Source organism: Argentina silus (genome assembly GCF_951799395.1).
Source record: "Argentina silus genome assembly, chromosome: X".
Taxonomy (NCBI): domain Eukaryota; kingdom Metazoa; phylum Chordata; class Actinopteri; order Argentiniformes; family Argentinidae; genus Argentina; species Argentina silus.
In genome coordinates, this window is record NC_139653.1 from 36605567 (window position 1) to 36630167 (window position 24601).

At 42.4% G+C, this 24601-nt stretch overlaps 1 protein-coding gene across 1 annotated transcript; it reads right to left on the reverse strand.

Moving 5' to 3' along the window:
* Positions 1 to 7228: 7228 nt before the first annotated feature.
* On the reverse strand, positions 7229 to 17011 carry plek (pleckstrin). The gene is made up of 10 exons (XM_083696275.1): positions 16886 to 17011; positions 15198 to 15370; positions 13184 to 13339; positions 12712 to 12893; positions 12097 to 12188; positions 11770 to 11954; positions 11452 to 11556; positions 10456 to 10539; positions 8289 to 8361; positions 7229 to 8088 (listed from the first exon to the last, which is right to left on the reverse strand). The coding sequence occupies exons 2-10, from the start codon at positions 15237 to 15239 to the stop codon at positions 7949 to 7951; spliced, it is 1059 nt and encodes a 352-aa protein (XP_083552401.1). The 5' UTR covers positions 15240 to 15370; positions 16886 to 17011; the 3' UTR covers positions 7229 to 7948.
* Between the last annotated feature and the right edge of the window lie 7590 nt (positions 17012 to 24601).

Here is a 24601-nt window from a genome sequence, read left to right on the forward strand (position 1 = left end):
GGGTAAGCCAAGTGGTGCTCATGTTTTGTAGTAAAATCCAAGATGGCAATGTTCGATGGTTGAGTCTACATGGTTCTTACTACCTGTAAAGTCAAACAGATAGAATCCACGAGGAACACTCTTGTCAGTCCATAGAAAGCAATCACAGCTCTCCGTAAACCACACAAAAAGACAATACTGGGCAAAGAATCTTACAAATGGTCAATCCTAATGATCACCCAAGTAGCAAGATATAACAAAAGTTTAGAGACGAAAAGTGGCAGCCAAAATGTCGCTGTGCAAAGATTGCTGGGAAATGCGCAAACCCTATCGTCCAATGATCCTAGTGTTTCTTTTGCCATGTGATCTATGAAAACATTTTTGTAAGGAGTCAGGGCGCACACTTTTACTCCAGTCCAGAAAGCTGGCTATCTAAACAAAATATTCAAATTCAAATTCAAATTCAAACATAAGCGCCTAAAAACAACATGTGGTATCTAAAATCCCGAAATCAAACATGTTTTTTAAAACATAGCTGCTCATACCCCACTAATAGCAATGACTGAGAACGTCATAGCCAGGAATTTGGACTTCAAACTTGAAAGTGGATGATTTTGCTGAATGCGCGGTACTTGAGTGAGTAGTAGGCCTATATCTTTTTTTTTTGTTGGTGATGGGAGGGGGATTGTTGACATCTCATGATATAATGCAAAGGCCGCCACGCCAGTTTTTAGTGGGCTCGCTATAGTAAGTACAACCATTGTTCTTCAACATCCTTAGTCGTGGGCTTGCTTCAGCTGTTACATTTTTTAAACTATACAAACTTGAAAGTGCACTTTTTAACACAGAGGTCTATGGGAACCAAAAGATGACATGTTTGAACCACCACTGCTCTTACATCTTTTAAGCTATCCACACCACTCCAACTGTAAAATGTACCAAAAGTCAAAATGATCAACCCTGATAAAAGCTTTCTGATACCTATTAAACCGTTTACATTAATAAGCGTTTTGTAACTCCAAAATCTCTCATCTGGTTCACATGGTGGAATGTTGATTTAGGCCAACATTCTGAGAATGCAGAACAGATTCTTAGAATGATTACACAACAATGAAGTCTCTATCTTTCTATGGCAGTGTTCCAAAATACATTCTTGCGCTCTATCTAGACCACATGTGTCAAACTCAAGGCCCGCGGGACGAATCCGTCATGTCCATATCCATCACCGGTTTAGTCAAACGCCGATATGCGATCTAGCGGCAGGATCCCATCATTTCGCGGGTCACAAATTTGAGATGCATTGTGGGAAATGTAGTTTATGGTCACTGTACGCTGTAAAGCAGCGTAGACTTTTATTTTAAGACAATTATGTACTTTTTAAGCTCTCGCGGGCCACATAAAATGGGCCTTGAGTTTGACACGTGTTCTAGAGTGTATACCAAGTAGGGATATGCGCAGTCATGTGATCAAGTGTCATTACAAACTCAAGTCAGCTAAATGTCAAGTACATACCGAGTTCTCCTGGCGTACTCGAGAGGTCTGAATAACGAAGTGTGGTGGCCAGCATACTTTCCGTTCCTAGTGATCATTTCGATTTGCATATGTGGTAGAAGAAGAGAGATTTTTTCTTCTTCACATAAACTATGGCGTGTGTACAAGTTTAAGTGAGAAAGATTTTTTAATTAAGTATTTGAAGGTAATTGTTTAAAATAATTTGTAATGCAAAATTAACAAACGGTTAAATTAGGTTAACGAGCCAACGGTATAATAAACAGTTAACGGACCATTAACGTTGGATGTAGCCAGCTATGTAAGTAATTGCTTTAACTACCAACAGAGCTACATTAACTAGCTGGTTGTTCCAGGAAGACAGGACATTGAGGCCATCACCACCACCATCATGTCCACCACCATGTCCACCACCACGCAGCAGTTGTAGCTGGCAAAAGACGTGGATGGCTGGATCAGACTAGTTGGCTACATTCGCTAAGGTTAAATCAATAAGGCAAACATGTTGTAAACACAATGTGTGTTTTTAAAACTATTTGATTTACTACAAATTAAACTACTATTTGATTTGCCCTTACTGTATGCTATGTAGATATTGCAAGCTAGCTACATTATCATAGATCTAGCTTTCGCGTAGTACTACTAACAACACAGCTAATGATAACTGTGAAGAAGCTAAATAGATAATCACAGCAATGCTGAAAGGAGTGCCTTTCATCACACATTATGCCTGATATAGCTACTGTATAAGCAAGAAATCTAGCTCGCTATAGCCATTCACTGGAGAGAAATATTTGCCATTGAGATTCCTGTGGAGAAGCCCCTTCCCACTAGTCTCGGACAGGGAAGCCCATTAGGGTAACCCGTTCGTTCAGGTGTAATGTGAATGGTTAGGTTCACCACAGCCGCCAGTGCTGGTTCTTGTCCAAACTTTGATCCATCCCATGATGTTCCTCTTTAACAGTCATGCATGTTGGGTCAAAATAATCCATAAGAAGGCCATTGATGATGACGTCCTCCAATGCCAGTGATAGTAGCTAGGTTCAATGAACTCACTAGTAAAGTTTGATTGGTAATATTGTTGAGACCCTGGCAAGGAAGCAACCTTTTCTGGTCGTCATGACCATCCAAATTGCGACCCTGATTTCCTGGGAAGATGCCTATAGACTTGCGACATTCATGCCATTTGTGTCATTCAAAATTAACCGTAATACCACAGTCCTTTTTGGTATAGGTTCTCTGATAATATGTCCATCATTATATAGGCTACCGGTTGCAAGTGGTGTAATAACTTGGTAGCTATCTCACTTCACCTGCCAGTACGTTGCTCACCCAATGGCTGACATTTTTAGATGTCAGCCAGCGTCACATTTATGATTAAACCTTCCTAAATGTTTTTGCTTTTGTAATGAGCTTGTCTAGCAAGATAGTGAAGCGATGTATAATTATATATATTTTTTATTTGACAGTAGGTAAACGTACTGTAGCGCAGGCACTGCTTGAGGTGCTGGGTGACTGTGAATTCCCAGCATGCATTGCGCATGCAGAATGGACAGTTTGACTGTAAATATTTGGTGTACGTGTTGTTGTTGGTTTATTTGGTTATGTGTATTGTGTTGTTCATGATTGTGCTGTTTGATTGATGTGCGGTTGTTAATGTTTTCGGGGAAACCGTTATTAGGCTCCCTATCCCCATGTCTTGCCCCCCTGTTCCGTTCCCCACTGTTCAGTTTTTCATCTGCACTGCTAGCTCTGCAGTCTTGTTTAAGACTGGCGTAAATGCATGTGAGTTGACAAATAAAACTTCCAGTGAGTTGATCAGTTGTGAGTCACTTCTTCATCTGAATCCATGGCTCGCTACATTGGTGTCAGAAGTGGGATGGCGCCTGTGAGGCCATCGGAGAGGCGTGTCCACGTGAGAGACTTGTATAGTGAAGCGTGAGGGCACGCTCTCCCGAACGGAGGGGATAGTGTAACGACCCTGTGTAAGGCCCGTTAGCAGCTCCGCCAAGGGAGTTAACTCTCTTGGTGTTGTGGCTAGCGCGGCCGGTTTGTAAGCGGAAGGTTGCGAGTTCGATACCCGCTTAAGGCAAGCTGCTCTGCCCCGCCGTTCGCTACAGTACGGTGGATAAGCCTTGGAAATTAAATATAATATAATATAATATAATACTACTACTACTACTACTACTACTTAAATATAATATAATATAATACTACTACTACTACTACTACTACTACTACTAATAATAATAATAATAACATTGCTGTTTAAACATACCACACATTAACACATTATGATGAATGTATCATATTGTCGTGCTTTGGGTTATGACGATGACTTATTATTCTCTTATACTGTAGCCTAGCAAGGTAGCTTTATCCAATAGCTATCAGGATCTTCTGGTCTTGATAGAAGAATACTCACAGGAGGCGAAGGATATGCACGACAACCCGTTGTTCTGTTTATCTCAGTAACAACGTGTACCACAATACAACATGGTGGCTAGCTCCAACACTAAGGGATAGTATCCACCGCAATGTAGAGCAAGACGCAAGCCATCAGTATGTCAAACAGGTTATGTGACATCCTAATCTACACAGTGTGTAATTCATTCCTATGCAAATCGAGAGACCCTATAAAAACAAAGATATTATTTCCAAAATTACATGAACTATTATCCTTGCATTAAGATGGACTCAATTCAACTTATTGAGTGATTTGTTGATGACATGTTTGCATTTTAGTTAATTTTAAGAGTGTCATAGCAAAGGATCTGAATACTTATGTACATGAGGTATTTCTGTATTTCAATTTTAATAAATTTACTGAATACTTTCCGAAGGCACTGTATATCCATATATCTGTCTGTCTGTCTGTCTGTCTGTCTGTCTGTCTGTCTGTCTGTCTGTCTGTCTCTTTATCTATCTATCCTATAACCTTCTAATTATATTTTATACCATTTATACTTTTTGAGCATAAAAACGACACATCTAAACTGTGTAGACTGACTCGACTTAGATAACTTCTATTCAGATTTTTGATCTTTTTCAACTTTTTCAACTTAAATTACTTACTAAAATGTGCATAAAAATCTATTTATTTACTGCCATGCACACAGCCAACCGCTTAACCTGTTAACTTGCTTGAAAACGTTGTCATACCATTTATACTTTGTACTTGAATTTGCCTGAAATCCTATTCATTCCTATGGTCAAAATCTAAATGTATCTCATTTCAGCTTTAAAGATCGACAATCCAATCCAACTTTAAACTGTGTCCACTGCCATCCATCTATCTATTTGTTTATCTATTTATCTACTGTGCCCTGCGTAAGTAATTGGACAGTGAAGCATTTTTTCTTCTTTTGGCTCTGTACTCCAAAAGTTTGGATTTGAAAACAATTCTTATGAGGTTAAAGTAGAGATTATCATCTTGTATTTGCTGATATTTGTTTACATATTGGATTCATCATTTAGCAGTGACAACACTTTTTATACATAGTCCCCCTATTTCAGGGCACCAAAAGTAATGTTTAGTATTTGGTTGACAATCATCTGCATGCAAGAACTACATGATGTCTGTGACCCATTGACCCCAACAGACACTGGGTATCTTCTCTGCCAGGCCTGTACTGCAGCCATCTTCAGTTGTTGTTTGTTTTGAGGTCCTTTTGCCTAAAATGTTATTATCAGGAAATTAAATGCATGTTCAATTAAATTTAAACCAGAAATTGACTTGACCAGTCAAGAACCTTCCTCTTTTTGGCCCTAGTTGCCCTATGTTTTGAGTCATTGTCTTACTGCATGATGAAGTTCCATCAATTAATTTAAAGGTATTTGCTTGTACGAGCAGACAAAATGTTTCTGTACACTTCAGAATACATTATGCTGCTTCCGTCAGCAGGTATATCATCAATTAAGCCATAACATAATAGCCACCATGTTTCACAGATGAGGTGCTATGCAAATCTTGATGTAAATCTTGGGCTGATCCATTTGTCTCCAAACTGTCCACTTCCACTTTTTAGCAAACTGTAACCTGACCATCTTTTTTGAGGGTAACTAGTGGTTTGCACCTTGCAGTGAAGCTTCTGTAGTTTGGCTGGTGACGTATTCTGTGAATAGTTGTCTCTGACACATTCACGCCTACCTCCTGGAGAGTGTTCCTGATCTGTGGGACTGTTTTTTTTCTTAATTATGGTGAGCATTCTTCGGTCAACCACTGCAGAAGACTTCCTTGGCCTACTAGCCATTTGCAATTGCTGAGCTCACCAGTGCTTTCTTTCTTTTCTAATTATGTTACAAACTGTTGATTTTGGTAAGTCTATCATTTTGATAGTTTGTTTCTGATTTATTTTTCAGATATTTCATCCTCATAATGGCTTCCTTGACTTTCATTGATGTCTCTTTGGTCCTCATGTTGACAGACACCAATAGCACACACCAAAGGCAAATGCAAAGCCTAGAATCAAAACATTGACAGCTCTCTTATGCCTGCACAAATTATGTGACAGAACACACTTGACTAACCAGAAACACCTGCCAAGGCAGTTTTCCAATACTATTGGTGCACTAAAATAGGGGGACTATGTATAAAAAGGGTTGTAATTTCTAAATGGTTAAACTAATCTGAAAAAAGAAAACGTATTAAAGCTGAGAATCTCTACTTCAAGATCATAGTAATTGTAATTACTATTGGAGGGCACTGTATCAAATACATTAATTAACCGTGCTTATGCAAAGAGTAGCATGAAATAGGTCAGCACAGTGTTTGCTTTGTTAAGCTTGAGTATCCAATCTAGACATAATAATCTCATTGGGTCTAATTTTTATTGTAGACCCTGGTGCTCACCTACTGGGCGGCAAAGGGAACAGCATCTCCCTACTTGCAAGCAATGGTCAGCCCCCAAACCCCTGCACGATCACTCCGCTCTTCCACCTCAGCTGGCCGCCTGGCATCGCCGCCTCTACATGGATGCAGCAGCTGCACTACTCGGTCACGGCTTTTCACTGTCCTGGCGCCCCGCTGGTGGATTGAAAACCCATCCTAAAGACCTCTTCACCCCCACTACCCCCTGTACTAACCCTAACCCTAGAAACCTCTTCACCCCCACTACCCCCCTGTACAAGTTTTTCTCCTGTTAAAAAATCTTCTTCTAGCATTGTGACTGCCAATGGCCCCTGGTCTGAGCATTGATTACTTTATCATATGATAACTGATGGATAGATGATGATTCACTTACTTAAACAAATGTATTTGCTGCTAAATGCCATAAATGTAATGTTAATATTTATTCATATCTCACAGGCATTATTATTATGATTGTTATGTAACAAATAATTAACATTCCACATAAACTTTCAGTCTTGCAATGTAAAGTCATTACATTTCTGTGTAATGTGTATCCTTTACCTTACCAATAAGACCAATTTTAGTTTACAATGCGACTGGTTGATACACTGTAGTTAGCCAACAGTAAAACTGTTTGAGAGTAACCCATTTAGGTATGTAGTGCCCTCTTGTGTTCAAAAGAGAAATTGCACACACATGCACGCTTTTCATCAATGTCCTGACCTGAATCCTTCTTTAGAGAATGTAGATCTTCTCTCATTATGTAATTATGCCAGACTAGAGTCAGATGGAGCAGGCAGCACTTCAACCTGCACACAAAGAGGCAGAGCCAACTCTGGCCCTTTTTAAAACTGGTTAACTTTGACATGTTGGCAGTTACCAAAAGATGGAGATGAGAAGAGTAAAAACGCTTGTTTGCTTTTATTTGCTGGGTAATATTTTTCACGATAAAAAGGAAACACATATAGTCAGTACATAAGTATAGATTTTGTTGTATTTTGACAGCCACTGCTGTGAGCGCATAGTCATTGACAGCCAATGCAGAAACCGTGTGTGTGGTTTTGAGCGATGTTACATGAACATTATATAAAACCACACTGGTGGTCAGAGACAGGATATGATAAATATATTTGTACAGTCACAGGAATTGTCTGAAGCAGAGAGATTATTTCAACTCTCGTATTTCTGACAGGCAGCTGAACTAGGAAATACTCAAGACCAAATGAGTGAACGACCGTTAACATAACTTTGCACATCTACACACAGAACTTTCAAATAACACCTTTCTTCACAGCCTGCTTGTCTCATATCTTGTGTCAAATGAATCGTAGAGGTGAGGTTATCTGAGTGGAGAGTATATGTTAAATGTCAAGAGTATGCAAAATGATCTTTATGTACAGGGAATTAAATATCAGTCAACGTAAATACAACAATAAATCATCAACATCTCTGTGAGTTGCTGTCCATATTTGAGTTTCAAATTACCCATTCATCTTTTCTATCGTGATCTGGTATCTTTCATTTTCTTTTTTGACCATTGGCTGTCTGAAGTTCATCCATATCCCTCCATGTAAGGCATTCAGGCTAGGCTAGCAGATCCTCTTGTGATTATTTTCCAGTTTTTGACACGGTCTGGATGGCTTTTATCCAGTCGTTTCTTTCCTCAGCTGTAGCCGCTTGGAAGAAGTAGTGTGTCTCGTCAGAAGTGATAATCTCAAAGAGATTTCCATCAACATCATACCTCTTCGCTGAGAGCAGAGAAGATCATATGGTATGAAAGTTTAGAAGGATGAAGTGATGACAGTAATCAGCAATTCTATTTCATAGTAACAGCAGGAGAGCTACATTTGTTGGTGTGTGTGTGTGTGTGTGTGTGTGTATGTGTGCATGCACATATGTGTGCGTGCAAGTGTGTGTGTGTGTGTGTATGCTGTGGCAACAAACTCACCATCAGGAACATAATCCACTGCTGTTATCACAGACGCACGCAGGTGGATAGAACCCAGAGGGTATTCATCACCCTAGAGAGAGAGAGAGAGAGAGAATCTGAGTTTTAACACCTTTATTGTACACAAGGAAAGTTAGAAATGGTACAATGGAGCACAGCTCCAGCTATAGTGTATAGACACTATAGACACTCTTCTCCTCAAACATTGGGGGAACCTTCACCGCTATAAAATAACCAAATTCCAGCCTCATTTGTGCTCTCACCAACACAGTCACCAATCATGAGAGATTGAGAGAGGGAGAGAGAGAGGTATAAAGAGCAATGGGGGAGAGAGAAATTGAGAAAATATACTTTCTAAATGGTGAACCCAATCGGAAAAAGAAACCCATTGAAGTAAAGCTGAGAATCTCTACTTTGACCCCATACTAATTGTTTGATTTCAAATCCAAACTGTTGGAGTATAAAGCTAAAAGAAGACACAATGCTTCCTCTTTCCAATACTTATGGAAGGCAATGTACATCATCTAAACATATCGAATATTTACATGTCATTCCATTGACAATACATTTACATACAGTTTTTACAGACAACAATAATTCATAAGAACAACAATCCTCCACCAATAATTCAGCCATCAAGTGTCTTAAATGGCACAGTGAAACTAACAGTATTGAGTCTCAGTGTATGTTGCAAGTCATTCCATGTCCTAGGAACACAGTGACTAAAGGCAGTTTTACCAGAGGTGACATGTAGGACCTCAAGGACTAACCAATCTCGAGTCCCCATCTGATAAGTGCTGGATCTCCAGGTAATAAGTGAAGTAAGATAGCATAAGAGTCCTTCTTGCAGTTAAGGATGGCCACCCCACTGCCTGATATAAAAGACGTGATGAGTACGAAACTTATAACCTGTAATAAAAGTGCTGAATAATAGACTGAATCAAACTGTTTTAATGTAGAAGAGGATGCATTCATATAAATAATGTCCCCGTAGTCAAGTACTGAACATTGATTTTACATCTTCTTTCTGCTGTCAAGTGACAAGCATGACCTGTTCCTATATAAGAAATCTAGTTTAACTCAGCTTTTGTATTAATTCAACTATATGTGTTTTAAATGGTAAGTTGTCATCAATCCAGATGCCAAGATACTTGTAAGCACATACTTTCTCAATTTGGGAACCATCTAACGTGCAGATCTTTGAAACAATGGCCTCAGATTAGTGAGCCCTAGCAAAAAGCATATACTTAGTTTTGGTTGTATTCCGTACTAATTTGAGTTCAATAAGTTCAATGGTGTCTAAAGCAGTCTGCAGATATTGTAAGACAAGGCACTATCCACAGTAGAGGCTGTAGAATAATGAAGAAATGCAGTTTACAATCATTAACTAAGGAGCCAATATATTTACATACAATGTCAACAATAGAGCCAAATAGAGCCTTGTGGCACTCCCTTCATGACCTCTAGAAATTCTGACTGAACATTATCAACAACTATACACTGAGTTCTATTTGTGAGGTAATTAAGAAACCACTGGCAAGCATTTTGATCTAAACCAACTGAGAACAACCTACTTACTAACAGTGAATGATCCGGTGTCAAACGTTTTGTATAGATCAATAAACATGGCAGTGCAATGCCTTCTGTTATTACAGGCACAAACAATATCATTGACTACAAGCGATGCAGCTGTAATAGTACTGTGTCTCGGTCTAAAGCCTGATTGACATGTGTTCAGGGTACCATTTTTTGGAAGCTGAGAATTTACCAAGGATTATAATATTTTGGAAAGGCAAGATAGTTTGAATACTCTACAATAATTATCTAGGTCGGAGGGATCACCACCTTTATGTAGAGGGAGCACATCATGGGGGCAGAGAGCTGTAATAGGCCTGGATCAAGCAGATCAGCCCCAGTGGATTTTTTTTACATACATTTTAAGTTAGGCATTTAGCACATCTCACATAGAAAATTGTGAAAGGAAACAAGGAGTCGCTAGTAATTGACTGATCTCCCATTGAGAAAACTTTGTTAGGGTTCTCTCAAACAAAAGGCCTGCAGAGATAAAAGCATCACATATTTTTTCAGGTTAAACATTTATATTGGAATGAAAACTAACCCAATAATAGTTTTCAGTCAATCTGTTGTTAGTTACAAGTGTGTTTACCTTGGTTGGGTCATAATAATGAATATAAGCAGGATCATCTCTTAGGATAAACTTCCGCACCTTCCAGTTTTTTCTCCGATGCCCCTATGAAAGAACATCATGGTCACCATCGTGGTTCAGTCAGGACACTCATGTCAGTTTAACAATTTCTTACATGAAAATGGTAATGCATTTGAGCTTGGCATAATTGGATGTTTCTGCTCTGCTCCACAGCATACAAGTATACAATATGGCAGGAAGCCCATAACTTATCAAACCCCTGTAGGTAGACTATATACAGAGTGACCAAGCGGGTGGAGGCTGGGGGTGGTGGTTGTGTTCACCACATAAAACTTACTCTCCTAGCCAGTACAACCAAGTCACACTGTTGAATGCCAAGAGGAGCGTAAACCTGGCTGCTTTTAAGCCTCTGTTCCTTGAACATATGTTTGCAGACGTATAAAACCGCTGTCCTGTCACATGACAAGACAACTGGAACGTTCGACTTAGAGTGCCCCGCCAGAACTAACGCTATGCTTCATTTCATGTACGTTTGTTGTTTTGTCTGCTCATCTTAATGGCTTTAGTTATTGCCTATGAAGCTACACCAACCGCACCCATTGTGATATGGCAAAGTTTCACTTCCTTGTCAAAACCATTGAAACCCAGAAATGTACACTATTTTTAGACCTCTCTCATTTTCTGCCACACATCCTGTTGTTGTCAACCTACCCTGCAAGTGGAACCTACTGTGTAGAAGAATGTATATTCTTTATCGGAAAAAAAGATTGCAAAAGCTGGCTGAAATTTCCAAACTGAAGAAGTGTCATTATTAAATAGTTAAATCTTCCCATAAAAAGTAGATATTATGTGTATGACATACTATTTATAATATGAACACCTCAAAACATCCTATCTGGTGATAATCACAAATGAATACTGTTGTTCATCACCTACATATTCACCACCAACATTATCGTTGTCATTGAATAATTGCATGGGTGTCTCCAGTCTTACCTGTTTGAGTAAACAGCCCTGCTTGATGATGTTGCCCCTGAACTCTTCCTTCACAATGACATCATCATCACTGGAGTAGCCTTCACAGAAGAACCCGCTGTCTACCTGCAACACACAACCCATACCAACTATACACTGTCTATCTGTAACACACAACCCCCCCCCCCCACACACACACACATAATCTGCCTGTAAAAAAACAACCCACAACCCACACTCATGTGGATGATCTGCCTACACAACAGAACCCATACTCACTTACTGCTTTAACACAACACACAAGCCATACTCCCTTACACAATAATCAACACCACTCACAAAGTAGTAGAGGGCATCTGACTCGTCTAGCAAGACAGACTCTGCTCCCCCCTCTGCCCCCTCTTTAGACACCTCCCCCGCTGGCTGGAGGAATCCCTCATTCAGGAGCCCTGTGGCCAACATCAAAGCCTCAGGCCTGTTCCTCGCCTTGTCCTTGGAGATCAGCCAGTCCACCACCGTACCGCCTGGAGGGAGGGTGAGTGGGAGAATGAGAGAGAAGGAGGGGGGGTGGACAGAGAGAGTTTACTAACAAACCTGGAACATTGTACATTATTTAGAGTGTGATGAAATTCACTGTCACCGATGTCCCTTAACAGTATGTAATACCTGTGAAGCAGTGATTGTAGACGCGGTTCTCTTTTTCCAGCTTCATCTCCTTCACCCCATCATCTGGGTCTTTCATTAACAGGTACAGCTGACTGAGAAAAAAAACAAAACATTATTTGAACAGTTACCTACAGATGGTTCATTGAAGATTACCGTTTTTCTCAACTTCTTACATAATTTGCATGAAACTGAAGTTCACATGCCCATAGCAATAATGTTCAGTCCATGAGCAGAACAGTAACATTTTCAGCAAAATAGTAATTTCTCAGTACGTTCACACAACATGCAAATGTTAAGCATCTTTTTGCAAAACAGTTGAAGGGGAGAAACTGCAAATGTGGGAAATTTGTCTATGTGCCTTAACCTCTCTGACTTAGTGGGTGACTGTCTGTCAACGTGCACACCTCTCTCACTCAGGGAGAGCGGAGCTAGAGCGAAAACAAGAGATACAGAGTTACACTCCCCCTCTCTCAATACAGCAAATATCCCCCAAAAATAAATGATCTGTCACAGCAAACAGACTATGGAAGCCCAATCGATTAAAAGCCCCATGGCAATGTTCATAACACCCCACTCCAAATCCTTTCAGATTTTACACAGGTACAGTATTCATACCTCAGGTTGACAGTGTCAGGGAGGCGGATGGACTTGCGTGTGGACTTCCTGGCAAACTTCCTGCCCCCCTGCAGGCAGGTGATAGCCCTCTTGATGTCTTTGACCCACAACTCTCTCTCCTCCAGATGTGTGGCTTGGAAGAAGTGTTCCTGCTTCTTCACTGTGCTCAGCTTGAAAACCAACTGCGGAAAAAAATGTATATTATTACTTTATACTTTATGTCAGGTGGAGTGATTTGTTTTGGATGCAGAGCAAGCATTTTTTTTGGTATGTAGACACACATGTGAAAATGAATGTCCTCATATGAGGACTGTTACCAAAAAAATGCTTGCTCTGCATCCAAACCTACAATCATAAAATGTTGTTGAACTGGGCAAAACATTTCTCTCACGCACTGAGGAGTTTTCTTTAGATAGTATATAATAGGATATCTTGTTCTCATACAGTATTTAATAGTGAAATGTTACATTACCGTCCTCTTGCTGAAATCCTGGCAGGGACTGGTCAATGTTGCTCCCTTCAGTGGGATCATTCCTTTAGGAGAGCTGTCTGTCTTCCTCTTGTAGAATTCCACCCCATCTTCCGACAGCACTACCCACACCGCCTTCCAGGAATTCAGCACTGTGCCCTGGAGATGATGGGAGCCCGGATAGGATAGTCATACACTCACTGAACACTTTATTAGAAATGCCTGTACACCTTCTCATTCATGCAATGGTGTAATGGTGTGGGGAATGCTGACCATTTGCATCCCTTCATGGCCACAATTTACCCATATTCTAATGGCTACTTCCAGCATGATAATGCACCATGTCACAAAGCAAAAGTCGTCTCAAAGTGATTTCATGAACATGACACTGAGTCCAGTCACCAGATCTGAATCCAATAGAACACCTTTGGGATGTGGTAGAATGGGAGATTGAAAGTGCACCTGAAAAAATCTGCAGGAATTGCATGATGCAATCATGTCAACATGGACCAGAATCTCAAAGGAATGTTTCCAACATCTTGTGGAATCAATGCCATGAAGAATTGAGGCTGTTTTGAGAACAAAGTGAGACCCTACCCAGTATTAGTATAGTGTTCCTAATAAAGTGTTCGGTGAGTGTACATTTAAACATAATTCATTACCACTGACTATACAAAAGGCCTACAATACAATACAAAGTTGCATTGTATTTGCACAGAATCCAATATCTTAATAACCTACAGTGTGATACAAAAGTGTACTACATTTAAAAAAATAAGGCATACCAAATATGGATGAATTTGACTTGAGAGATTGAGAGATTAAAATATAAACAGATAAAATATAATCCTAATATTATCACCTGGATCATAGCCATCTTTTGCAGTTTTTTGCTTGTTTTCCTAACTTCCTCTTAAAACTTCCTCCTAGATCATTAGATTAATTTGAATAAAACTCCTCTGACAATTAATTTAGTTCAGCAAAACCACAATGGAAACGCTACTCAGTAAACACACTTATGAGAAGTGAGTGACTGGGTATTTTTAGGACTTGCCCAACACACAAAAAGAGGGAAGTGCTAATACAAGCAAAATAAAGTGAAGACTTTGCCTTCTTTCAGTTTAATTTCACTTTGCAGATTCCTGTCACCAAGTGTGTATAAAAGCGAAGAGATCACAGGCGCTACACATTCGTTCTAAATCAAGTCAGAGGTGCTAGCTAGTTCAAAGTACAGATCTCTGAGGTTGGAAAACTAACAAAGAATAGAGTGGCATAAGAAAAGCACAAAGATCATATGCAAAGTAACATTGGATTAAGATTCCATTAGATTAGGATACAGTTGGGATACTGTAGGTTATTTCAATAAAGTCCAGGGTATTGCTCCTCTGGCCCAATGACTAAGTGTCAGCCCATTGTGACAAGACCCATCACCTTTGTTACTCATGTAAATGAGTAATATAAAGTGGAAAGGTTATTTTCAACGATATGTGGTTTGTGGGCGAGGCACACTCTTGAGAAACTCATCACTCTGTCACTAAATTAAGCAAAGCGACTAAGTCTCAAACCAAAGGGGAAAATATAGTCATAGAAGTACTGATATTCTGTTTAATAATATGTTGTTCTCAGAAATTGCAGATGATACAGTATCTAAAACTGGACAGCTTAGCTGAACAATTTAATAGTGAAGTTGGCTGCATCCTCATCTGATAATTTACCTTAGCTGTCGAGTTTTAGCTACTCATAAGATACGTATATGAGTACTTATCTACCTTTCCTTCGACTGATAATTCCTGTTACCTCCCAACATCGAATACAAACTCTCATCTGCCATCCATAGAAGACCTATACTTCCTATCAACAAAGGTCAGGAGAGAGCTGTTGGAGGTCAATATAAAACTTGTGATTCAAACATAAGTTAGCTATAACTTAAAAACAATATAAGAAAAAAGACGTTAGACGATATGAAGGTACTGAACATGTACATGTTTTTTGTCCTCTCAATCTCTGAGAGCCTTACCTTTTTGACGAGGTATCCCTCTCTTATCTGTTTTGGCTCCATGTAGCCCCTGTCTGCTGGTGTCTGTGTGAGTGACTGATGATGTGGTTCCTCTCTTCAGTGCTTATAGGAGAAACACCCACCGCCCTCGCAGCCTATGCTTCTGATGCACACAGAGGGAAGTTCCTCACTTCCTGGGGTGTCAAAATGGGAGGGCGGTGTGAGTAGCTTCCCCTTCTCAGTACTAAAAAGTGTGGCCACAACTGCTCATTCTAAGCAGATCTCTCTCTGTCTGGACTGACATAATATCTGTGTAACCTTCTGGTATCGAATCTTAGATGTCATACATCAGTACACCCAGTGGTATTTTTAACCCTATACTTTTGGTGGGGCGAAAACAGGGTTTTAGAAATGTCGATACATTTATTAAAATTGAAATACATAAATACCTCATGTAGATAAGTATTCAGACCCTTTGCTATGACACTCTTAAAATTAGCTAAAATGCAAAAATGTCATCAACAAATCACTCAATAAGTTGAATTGAGTCCATCTTAATGCAAGGATAATAGTTCATGTAATTTTGGAATTGATATCTACAACCAGCCGCCTAACATTGCATACATAGTGTAATTTCTATATGGTGAAACCAATATGTACACAAATACCATCAAATAAAAGCATTTCTACTTTAATCTCATAGTAATTGTTTAATTTCAAATCCAAACTTTTGGAGCCGAAAGAAGAAAAAATGCTTCACTGTCTCATTACTTATGCAGGGCACTGTAGATCAGTTACTTTACGTTATTGGTTTATGCTATTAAAGCCTCATTTGATTGATTCTCACATGACCATTCTTGCTCTATTTAACCCAAACTCAAAATTCTTTGCACATAGTGTTAATTAAATTACTTGGAGTCAGATTATTGATATTAAGATATGATTTGTTATTAACAATACATTGCCAAATTTCCTTGCCAACCCTTCATATTGTAACTGCCAACCTTTAAGTTTCTACAACACCATCATACCATGGTGGTTTATGGTTGTGATTGTATGGTCATTATCCAACGATGCCACAATGTTTATCATGGGTTGAAAATACAGGTGTTCTGAAAATCAGCATTTGAGAGTCATCACACAACATTGTGACAAGGTTTCATGTGGACTGATTAAGCAATAATATCCGAGAGGCCATGATTTATCATCAATATTGTCACGGGAAGGTGGAGCTGTTAGGCATGACACGCAGCGGACTGCCGGCAAATCCTCTACCAAGTGACAATATTGACAATAAATCACAGCCTTGAGGGCATTATTGCTTTTATACAATGATTACACAACAAATCCGAAAATTGTGACAAGAAAACAATGCTTTAAGTATTTATTTTGTGTAATAGATTGTCGTGGTTTCTGACCTGCGCTGAGAAATATAGTTCCCAAAACTACAAACCTTGTGAAGGGAATGTGATACACAAATCTACTGCACCGTAGGAATATCATAATAGGTGATTAACTGTGACATTAGCCTTATTTTATCACGGCTTTGAATGTCTCTCGGCTGATCACAATGCTTGTTTTCATCAACCTGTTGCAGAAAACGTTGTATGTCATTTTTTTAATCATGATCCAACATTGTAACAAGGTTGCCCATTGGAGGAAAAAAATACATTTCATTACATTAATAGAGCTTGAATACTTTACTTAACCCTCCCGTTGTCCTCATATTCTGTAGACTTCCGGGTCGAAAGGTCACACGCTCACTGACCCCATCAGGTCATATTATGTAGACTTCCAGGTCGAAAGGTGGCGCGCTCACTAAACGCTTAATCAATTAGCCCTCCCGTTGTCGTCATATTCTGTAGACTTCCGGGTCGAAAGGTCGCGCGATCACCGACCCCGTTGCCCTCACATTCCCTCGTCAACGGAGGTAAACAGCGTGGCGGCGGAGTTTGTGTTTACATTCGTGATGCGTGGTGCCGGGACGCTGTGGTAGTATGCAGACACTGTTCACCACTGGCGGAGTTTATGATCATAAAGTGCCGTCCTTTCTATCTGCCGAGGGAGTTTACTGCGGTCTTGCTAGCCGCAGTATACATCCCTCCAACCTCCAGCAACAGTGACAGGAATGCGGCACTTTGTGAACTGTACCAGGCCATCAGTGAACAACAGACAGCACACCCAGACGGATTTACCATCCTCGCTGGAGATTTTAATCATGCTGACCTTAAAACTGTCTTACCAAAACTCCATCAGCATGTCAATTTCCCAACAAGAGGGGAAAACACCTTGGACTTGGTCTACACTTCTCACAAAGGAGCATACAAGGCCTCCCCCCTCCCCCACATCGGACTCTCTGATCACATCACTGTCATGCTAATGCCAGCATATAGGCCCAGAGTGAAAGTCGGAAAACCGGTCCGGAAAGAGATAACTGTGTGGCCGGAGGGGTCCAGGTCTGCTCTCAAGGACTGTCTTGCAACAACAGACTGGGACATGTTCAAGCAAGCAGCCACACAGAACAACCATACGGACAATGAGGAGCTTACAGACACTGTCCTCTCCTACATCCGTAAGTGCTCTGATGATGTGACCCACAAAAAGACCATCATCACTCGGGCTAACCAGAAGCCATGGCTGACAGGGGCAGTCCATCGGCTGCTGAGGGCCAGAGACAAAGCCTTCAGAGCCGGGGATGAAAATGGCCTAAGAACAGCGAGAGCCAGCCTGTCCCGTGGCATCAAGAAAGCAAAACTGGACTACACAAATAAGATTACCTGCCACTTCAAGGACAGCAGAGACACGCGGAGCCTGTGGCAGGGCATTCAGACCATAACGGACTACAAGCCCACGCCACAGACCTGCGACAACAACATCTCTCTGCTCAACAACCTCAACAGTTTCTTTGCACGGTTTGAAGCAACAAACACTACAAGCCCACAGAAAACTCCACCCCCCCCCCACGATCAGGTCCTGTGCCTGTCTGCTGCCAGTGTGAAGAGGACACTCTCTACCATCAACCCCCGCAAAGCAACAGGCCCAGACAACATCCCAGGCCGTGTGCTGAGGGACTGCGCAGAGGAGCTTAAGGATGTCTTCACGGACATCTTTAACACTTCTTTGCGTCAAGCTGCTGTCCCATCACATTTCAAGACCTCCATCATCATACCTGTGCCAAAGAAATCCGCTCCATCCTGCTTCAATGACTATCGCCCTGTAGCACTGAAACCCCATCATCATGAAGTGCTTTGAACGGCTAGTCATGTCTCACATTAAGTCCATCCTCCCCCCCACCCTGGACCCCTTTCAGTTTGCATACCGAGCAAAACGTTCCACAGAGGACGCAATCTGCTCTGCTCTCCACCCAGCCCTCACCCACCTGGAAAAAGCAGACTCATATGTGAGAATGCTTTTCATAGACTTTAGCTCAGCATTTAACACCATAATCCCGCAACAACTGATCTGTAAACTGGACCAGCTGGGGCTCAACACCTCCCTCTGCAACTGGCTGCTGGACTTCCTCAGCGAGAGACCACAAGCAGTACGAGTCGGCAACAACACCTCGAGCAGCATCACACTCAGCACAGGGGCCCCCCAAGGCTGTGTGCTCAGTCCCCTGCTCTTCACCCTGCTGACTCACGACTGCACACCAACCTACAGCACCAATCACATGGTGAAGTTTGCGGACGACACAACTCTGGTGGGTCTCATCTCCAAGAACGACGAGACCCACTATAGAAGGGAGGTCAACCTTCTGACCACGTGGTGCAGAGACAACAACCTCCTGCTGAATGTCAGCAAAACGAAGGAGATTGTGGTCGACTTCCGGAGAGGGCACACCGAACACCCACCACTGACCATCGATGGTGCTGCTGTGGAGAGAGTGAGCAGCACCAAATTCCTGGGGGTGCACATCAGTGAGGACCTCTCCTGGACCACCAACACCGCATCACTGGCGAAGACAGCCCAGCGGCGCCTCTACTTCCTCCGCAAGCTGAAGCGAGCGAAAGCTCGCACACCGATCCTGACAACATTCTACCGAGGCACCATTGAAAGCATCCTGTCCAGCTGCATCACTGTGTGGGGCGGTAGCTGCACCGAACACAGTAGGAAAGCACTGCAACGCATTGTGAACACAGCTGCTAAGATCATTGGTGCCCCACTCCCATCCCTGCAAGAGACTTACTCCACCCGCCTCACCCGCAAAGCTACCTCGATTGTGAGCGACGCAAGCCACCCCGCACACAGTCTGTTCAGCCTCCTGCCTTCTGGAAGAAGGTATAGGAGCCTCCGTGCCCACACCACCAGACTCACGAAAAGCTTCATACCCCAAGCTGTCAGGAAGCTAAATTCTCTCCCCTCACTTCCCCCAGCCACATCCTCCAAGCTGTCAGGAAGCTGAAACCACCACCCCCCCTCCCAACCCTTCAGCCCCCCCCCCCCCCCCCCCCCCAAAACACTACGGACTCTGGACAATCCACTATTCTATTGCTACAATGCACTATTGCACTATTATTTTTTTATACAGAATACACAGTATTTGGCTGCTATTTACTGTCTTTACTGACTGCTCTTTTTGCACTGTTTAAATTATTTTTATTGAATGTTTTACTTTTAGTATGTGTTATCTGTTGTGCCTGGGCACTTTATCTGTCTCACCGTGGGAGAGTGAGAAACGTCCTCTCGATTCCTTTGTATGTCTTGACATGTGAAGAATTGACAATAAAGCCACTTTGACTTTGACTTTGACTTTGACATTCTGTACACTTCCGGGTTGAAACACTCAATCAATTAGCGCCGCATCTCGGGCCGTGCGCAAGTGCACAGCCTTTTCAGATATATTTGTTACACCTACATTTCCTTGTAAAAAAAAAAAAAGTTGCACGCTCACTAAACGCTCAATTGGCACATGTCGGACAGTATGCAAGTGCACAGCCTTTGCAGATATATCTGTTACACCGACAGCACATAGTCTGTGTTTTGCAGTCCTTCTTCAACGGGCAGACCTGACACCTCTTCCTCTTAGTTGTCGAAGCGGCAGCCGGCGCTGCGACTGAATCAGCCGCTGCGGCGGTCGCATCGCCCAATTGATCACGTGATCTTGCCATCTGAACAGCTTTCACAACTGCTACTGTGTGCGGGGGAGATGCTCCCGCCTTTCGATGAACGGAGTTACAAGGCTCTTGCCCAGCTGCTCTAAGAAAAACCTCCTCTTGTTGTGCTTACGCTGCATCCAGATGGGGTTGATCTCTCTCCATATCACAAATGCGTTGTATGCCGAAACGTCAATGATGTTGTGGAAAATAACCAAAGGCCAGCGCGCGAGTCATCCTTCTGCAGCTGTACATTCCGATCACCTTATCAAGATTGTCTACACCTCCTTTGTTGCGGTTGTAGTCTAGTATGATGACCGGCTTCCTGTAATGTCTATCGCTGATTTCCGCCTCCTTGTGCAGTGTGCTCAGAAGTACAACATTCTTGTTCTTCTTTGGGAGGTAGGAAACTACAGCTGTGGTGGGGGTGAACGCGAACTTCGAAGAGAAGACCTCTTGTCCCTTTGACGCGAGAAGTGGAGGGGGGAGCTCGGGTTTGTTCTTTCGAACTGTGCCAACCATGGTGACGTTCCTCTTCAAGAGCTGTTGTCCGAGTTCATAGGATGTGAAGAAATTGTCACACGTCACATTGTGACCCATCAGCACTTCTGTCACATCAAGGACAACCCGCATTCCCTGGTTCTTCTCCGGGCCTCCACTTGTCGACTTCCCAGTGTAGACTTGCATTTTCCAAGCGTAACTCGATCTCGCGTCGCAGGCCACCCATGACTTGATGCCATATTTCGCTGGCTTGCTGGGCATATACTGCCGGAAGGGACAGCGACCTGTTTGACAGAACAGATAAGGATTATATGTAATTGTTATTGTCGATATTGTCGACAACGTTGAGTAGCGGAGATGGCTTTATTGTAGACGTGTGTGTGTGTGTGTGTGTGTGTGTGTGTGTGTGTGTGTGTGTGTGTGTGTGTGTGTGTGTGTGTATTTTTATATACACTACCTCTAAATGGGACAAGTTGCTCATCCACTGCCACGTCTTGTAGAGGCGTGGCAGTCTCTCCGCCCACTTGTCCCAGACGTCTCTTACTGTTGCACGTCTCGCGGGTCTCGATTCACGGTCGTCGAATCTTAGCAATCTTGTGTATGTGTGAAAGAGTTTGAGTGGCATCGTGGCACAGAAAATAGCCCTTCCGCTCTCTCCGACTAACTGTGGCCTCGCCTCGTGACCTGTATAAACTTGCTAATATTAGGAGACCTATGTAGGCCTGCAGGTTAGTCGCATTCATCCCCTTGAACCCGTCTCCGTATTTTCTAACCCCCTCCAAATTTGTCATCTTTAGAATTATATTTTCAATCGCTGGTGTGATGAACAGGTGGAACGTCAAAGCGATATCGTGTACATGGGAAACAGCATACGCTGTAGGCCCTGGGGTGATCTCTATGACATTATCTTCTGCTATTCTACCACGTTTGTTATATGACACTGAGGACCATTTGACTTTGCCGTTTTTTGACATCAGTCTTTCTTTGGACTTGAGGCATCTCTTCTTCTTCTTCTTGCTCATCTTCCTGTATCATGCTCTGAGGATGTATCATGCTCTGGGTTGTATTCTTCGAGATCTTCTTCTTCTGACACATCTTCGGCTTCCTCTTCTGAATCAGAGCACTTCCTCTGACAAGACCAACGCGAGGTGGTGGCGCGTCAAGCAGACACTATTACTGGCAACATGTCCGGACATGTACAGAATAAGATGTTACTTTTCTTACGGCTTAGATGGGTAATTGAATAAAGGCAACGTTTCAATTCTGTAATATTCGGCTCATCAACATTCAAACATTCCGTAATACCATAGGGGTGTGAAATTGCCCCACTTCCGTTTTGGCCCGGAATACTGTGAGTGCCTCTAAAAAAAAATAGAAACTCCATTTCACCACACCATGGGTAATTCTGACACGTTGACAGGCCGTGAGATCTATATAAAATAAAAACCCAGCCGACACGGTGATTGACATCGTGACCGGAAGACGGGGGGAGGGGTAAAAGCCCATCCGACACGAATGACCCCAAGACAGCGGGAGGGTTAAGATAAGCTAAATTAGTACTTTCGCCATGCACAACAATTGAATAAATACAGTTCTTTATGACCCAGTTTGGGATTTGAACCCACAGCCTTTTGGTTTGTAGTACACTGTTCTGTCCATATTGCCCGTAGTTCATTGCTGCAACCAGTAGCGGACTGGCCATATGGAGCACCGGGAGAATTCCCGGTGGGCCGGTCGATCTGTGGGCTGCGGGGCCGGTGAGCAACACGATCTGTGGGCTGCGGGGCCGGTGAGCAACACGATCTGTGGGCTGCGGGGCCGGTGAGCAACACGATCTGTGGGCTGCGGGGCCGGTGAGCAACACGATCTGTGGGCTGCGGGGCCGGTGAGCAACACGATCTGTGGGCTGCGGGGCCGGTGAGCAACACGATCTGTGGGCTGCGGGGCCGGTGAGCAACACGATCTGTGGGCTGCGGGGCCGGTGAGCAACACGATCTGTGGGCTGCGGGGCCGGTGAGCAACACGATCTGTGGGCTGCGGGGCTGGTGAGCAACACGATCTGTGGGCTGCGGGGCCGGTGAGCAACATGATCTGTGGGCTGCGGGGCCGGTGAGCAACACGATCTGTGGGCTGCGGGGCCGGTGAGCGATGCAGACCACTACTCCATCTCCCCCTGCGTGGCAGGCCCATTGGTCCCTGTCACCCCTGTCCCCTGTCGGCTGAAAGTCCAGGGCCGTTTTGTTGTTTCAGTCTGTCCCTGGCTGCAACACAAGAGTAATAATGGGGTTCAGATTGTGCATGAAGAAATTTGATACTTGAGGAAATACTTTCCTTAAGGTTGTTCAGAAATTCTGTAACACAGAGAATATTTGGACATCCCATGTGCAACCATGTAGCAAGCAACGTTAGATTATGAGCATCAAATGACAACCTTAAATCAACGATGAACAATAGCCATCACATAATAAACTGTTAATTCCAACCAACATGTGACTAACCAGGAACCACCAAATAACAATGTCAATCCAACATTAGCAAAAAGCTATGGAGATCCAGCATTAGCATTTTGATGTTTAAAAAAATGTTTAAAAACAATACTCTTACAACCGTTGTATAATGTTTGTTTGGTTCGTTTTTAACTGTTGCACAACTGTGACACAATATAAAAAGCCCATGGGGTAGTCTTAGCAGTGGTTAATAGTAGTCTTAGGCATGGTGCAGTACACGGTGCAGTACATTGCATTACTCCCATTTTGACCTCCTCCTCCTCTAAATTCTAAGGACTAACCACAACAGCTTGTCTGAGTCACCCATTATGACAGCTATTTTACTGTACAGTTGTAGATAAAAACTGGAAGCAGCCTAAATTTCCTCTGTTCGCAATTGTGTAATACAGTACAGTATGTTCTCCTCTAGGTCTGATCAAGGCTTGAATGAAACAACTCAGTAAATGTCACAACAACAGAAGCTGTTTTGCAGGTTGACACAGTATTTAATATTTTATAACACAGCATTTAATGTGCAGTCAGCAGATGATATCGATATCTTTTATTTAATTAATGTTCAAATTGGAGTATGGTAGCTAAAGAGGTGTAGTAGTCAGTTTCACACCCTAATCACAGTGTAGACTAGAGGTCCAGGACATGCTCATCTGAGCTTGACTACATACTGTATGTAAGGGGGGTGGTTCAGAGACCATGCTTGGGTCCTGTTGTGAGTAATGCCTGAGCTTTAGTTTAGCATGAGATGCAGTCAATTCCACTCATTTACACATTCACCGTCTCACCATTGCAGTCATCTTCATTCTTCACAGGAAGTGGTTTTACACAACATTAGCCATGACCATGGATAAGGGAAGTGCTGACTCTGTATGTGGTCTCATTTATATATCTACTAACACTCGGCCTGCAGAAGTCTATGCAGTACTTAGCAGTAAGCTACCCAGCCATCAACCATAGAGAACAGCTGGGATTGTACGCAGTTGTCTTATTCATCCTACAGATGTAAGTGAACCCTTGTGGTTATCATGGGTTGAGTGTGATGTTGAACTAAAATGTGATGTTGTCAAATTGCCTCTAGATTGCACCACGTACACAAGAAGAGTGAACGATGCACACCCAAGATAAATAAACATTTCAAGGAAGGGTAGAGACATGATGTACAGGCGTTTTTAACACAAAACTGATTAGAATTGACCATGTAATTGTTTTTATAGATTTAACAAATAAGCAGACAGTGGCACCTGCTGGTCAAAAGAAAGAGAGGAGTCTGGCAAATTAACACATCACAGTCAGTGCATATGGGAAACAAGGCCATATTGATAGTTTCAAC

What these genes read in the sequence shown, in the direction of transcription:
- plek (XM_083696275.1), bottom strand. Translation starts at nt 15,239, where the DNA reads ATGGAGCCAAAACAGATAAGAGAGGGATACCTCGTCAAAAAG. An exon ending in CAGATGCCCTCTACTACTTT is followed by an intron (nt 11,557 to 11,769) that starts GTGAGTGGTGTT and finishes TGTGTGTTGCAG; the next exon opens with GTAGACAGCGGGTTCTTCTG. An exon ending in AGGGCTGTTTACTCAAACAG is followed by an intron (nt 10,540 to 11,451) that starts GTAAGACTGGAG and finishes GTTCTTTCATAG; the next exon opens with GGGCATCGGAGAAAAAACTG.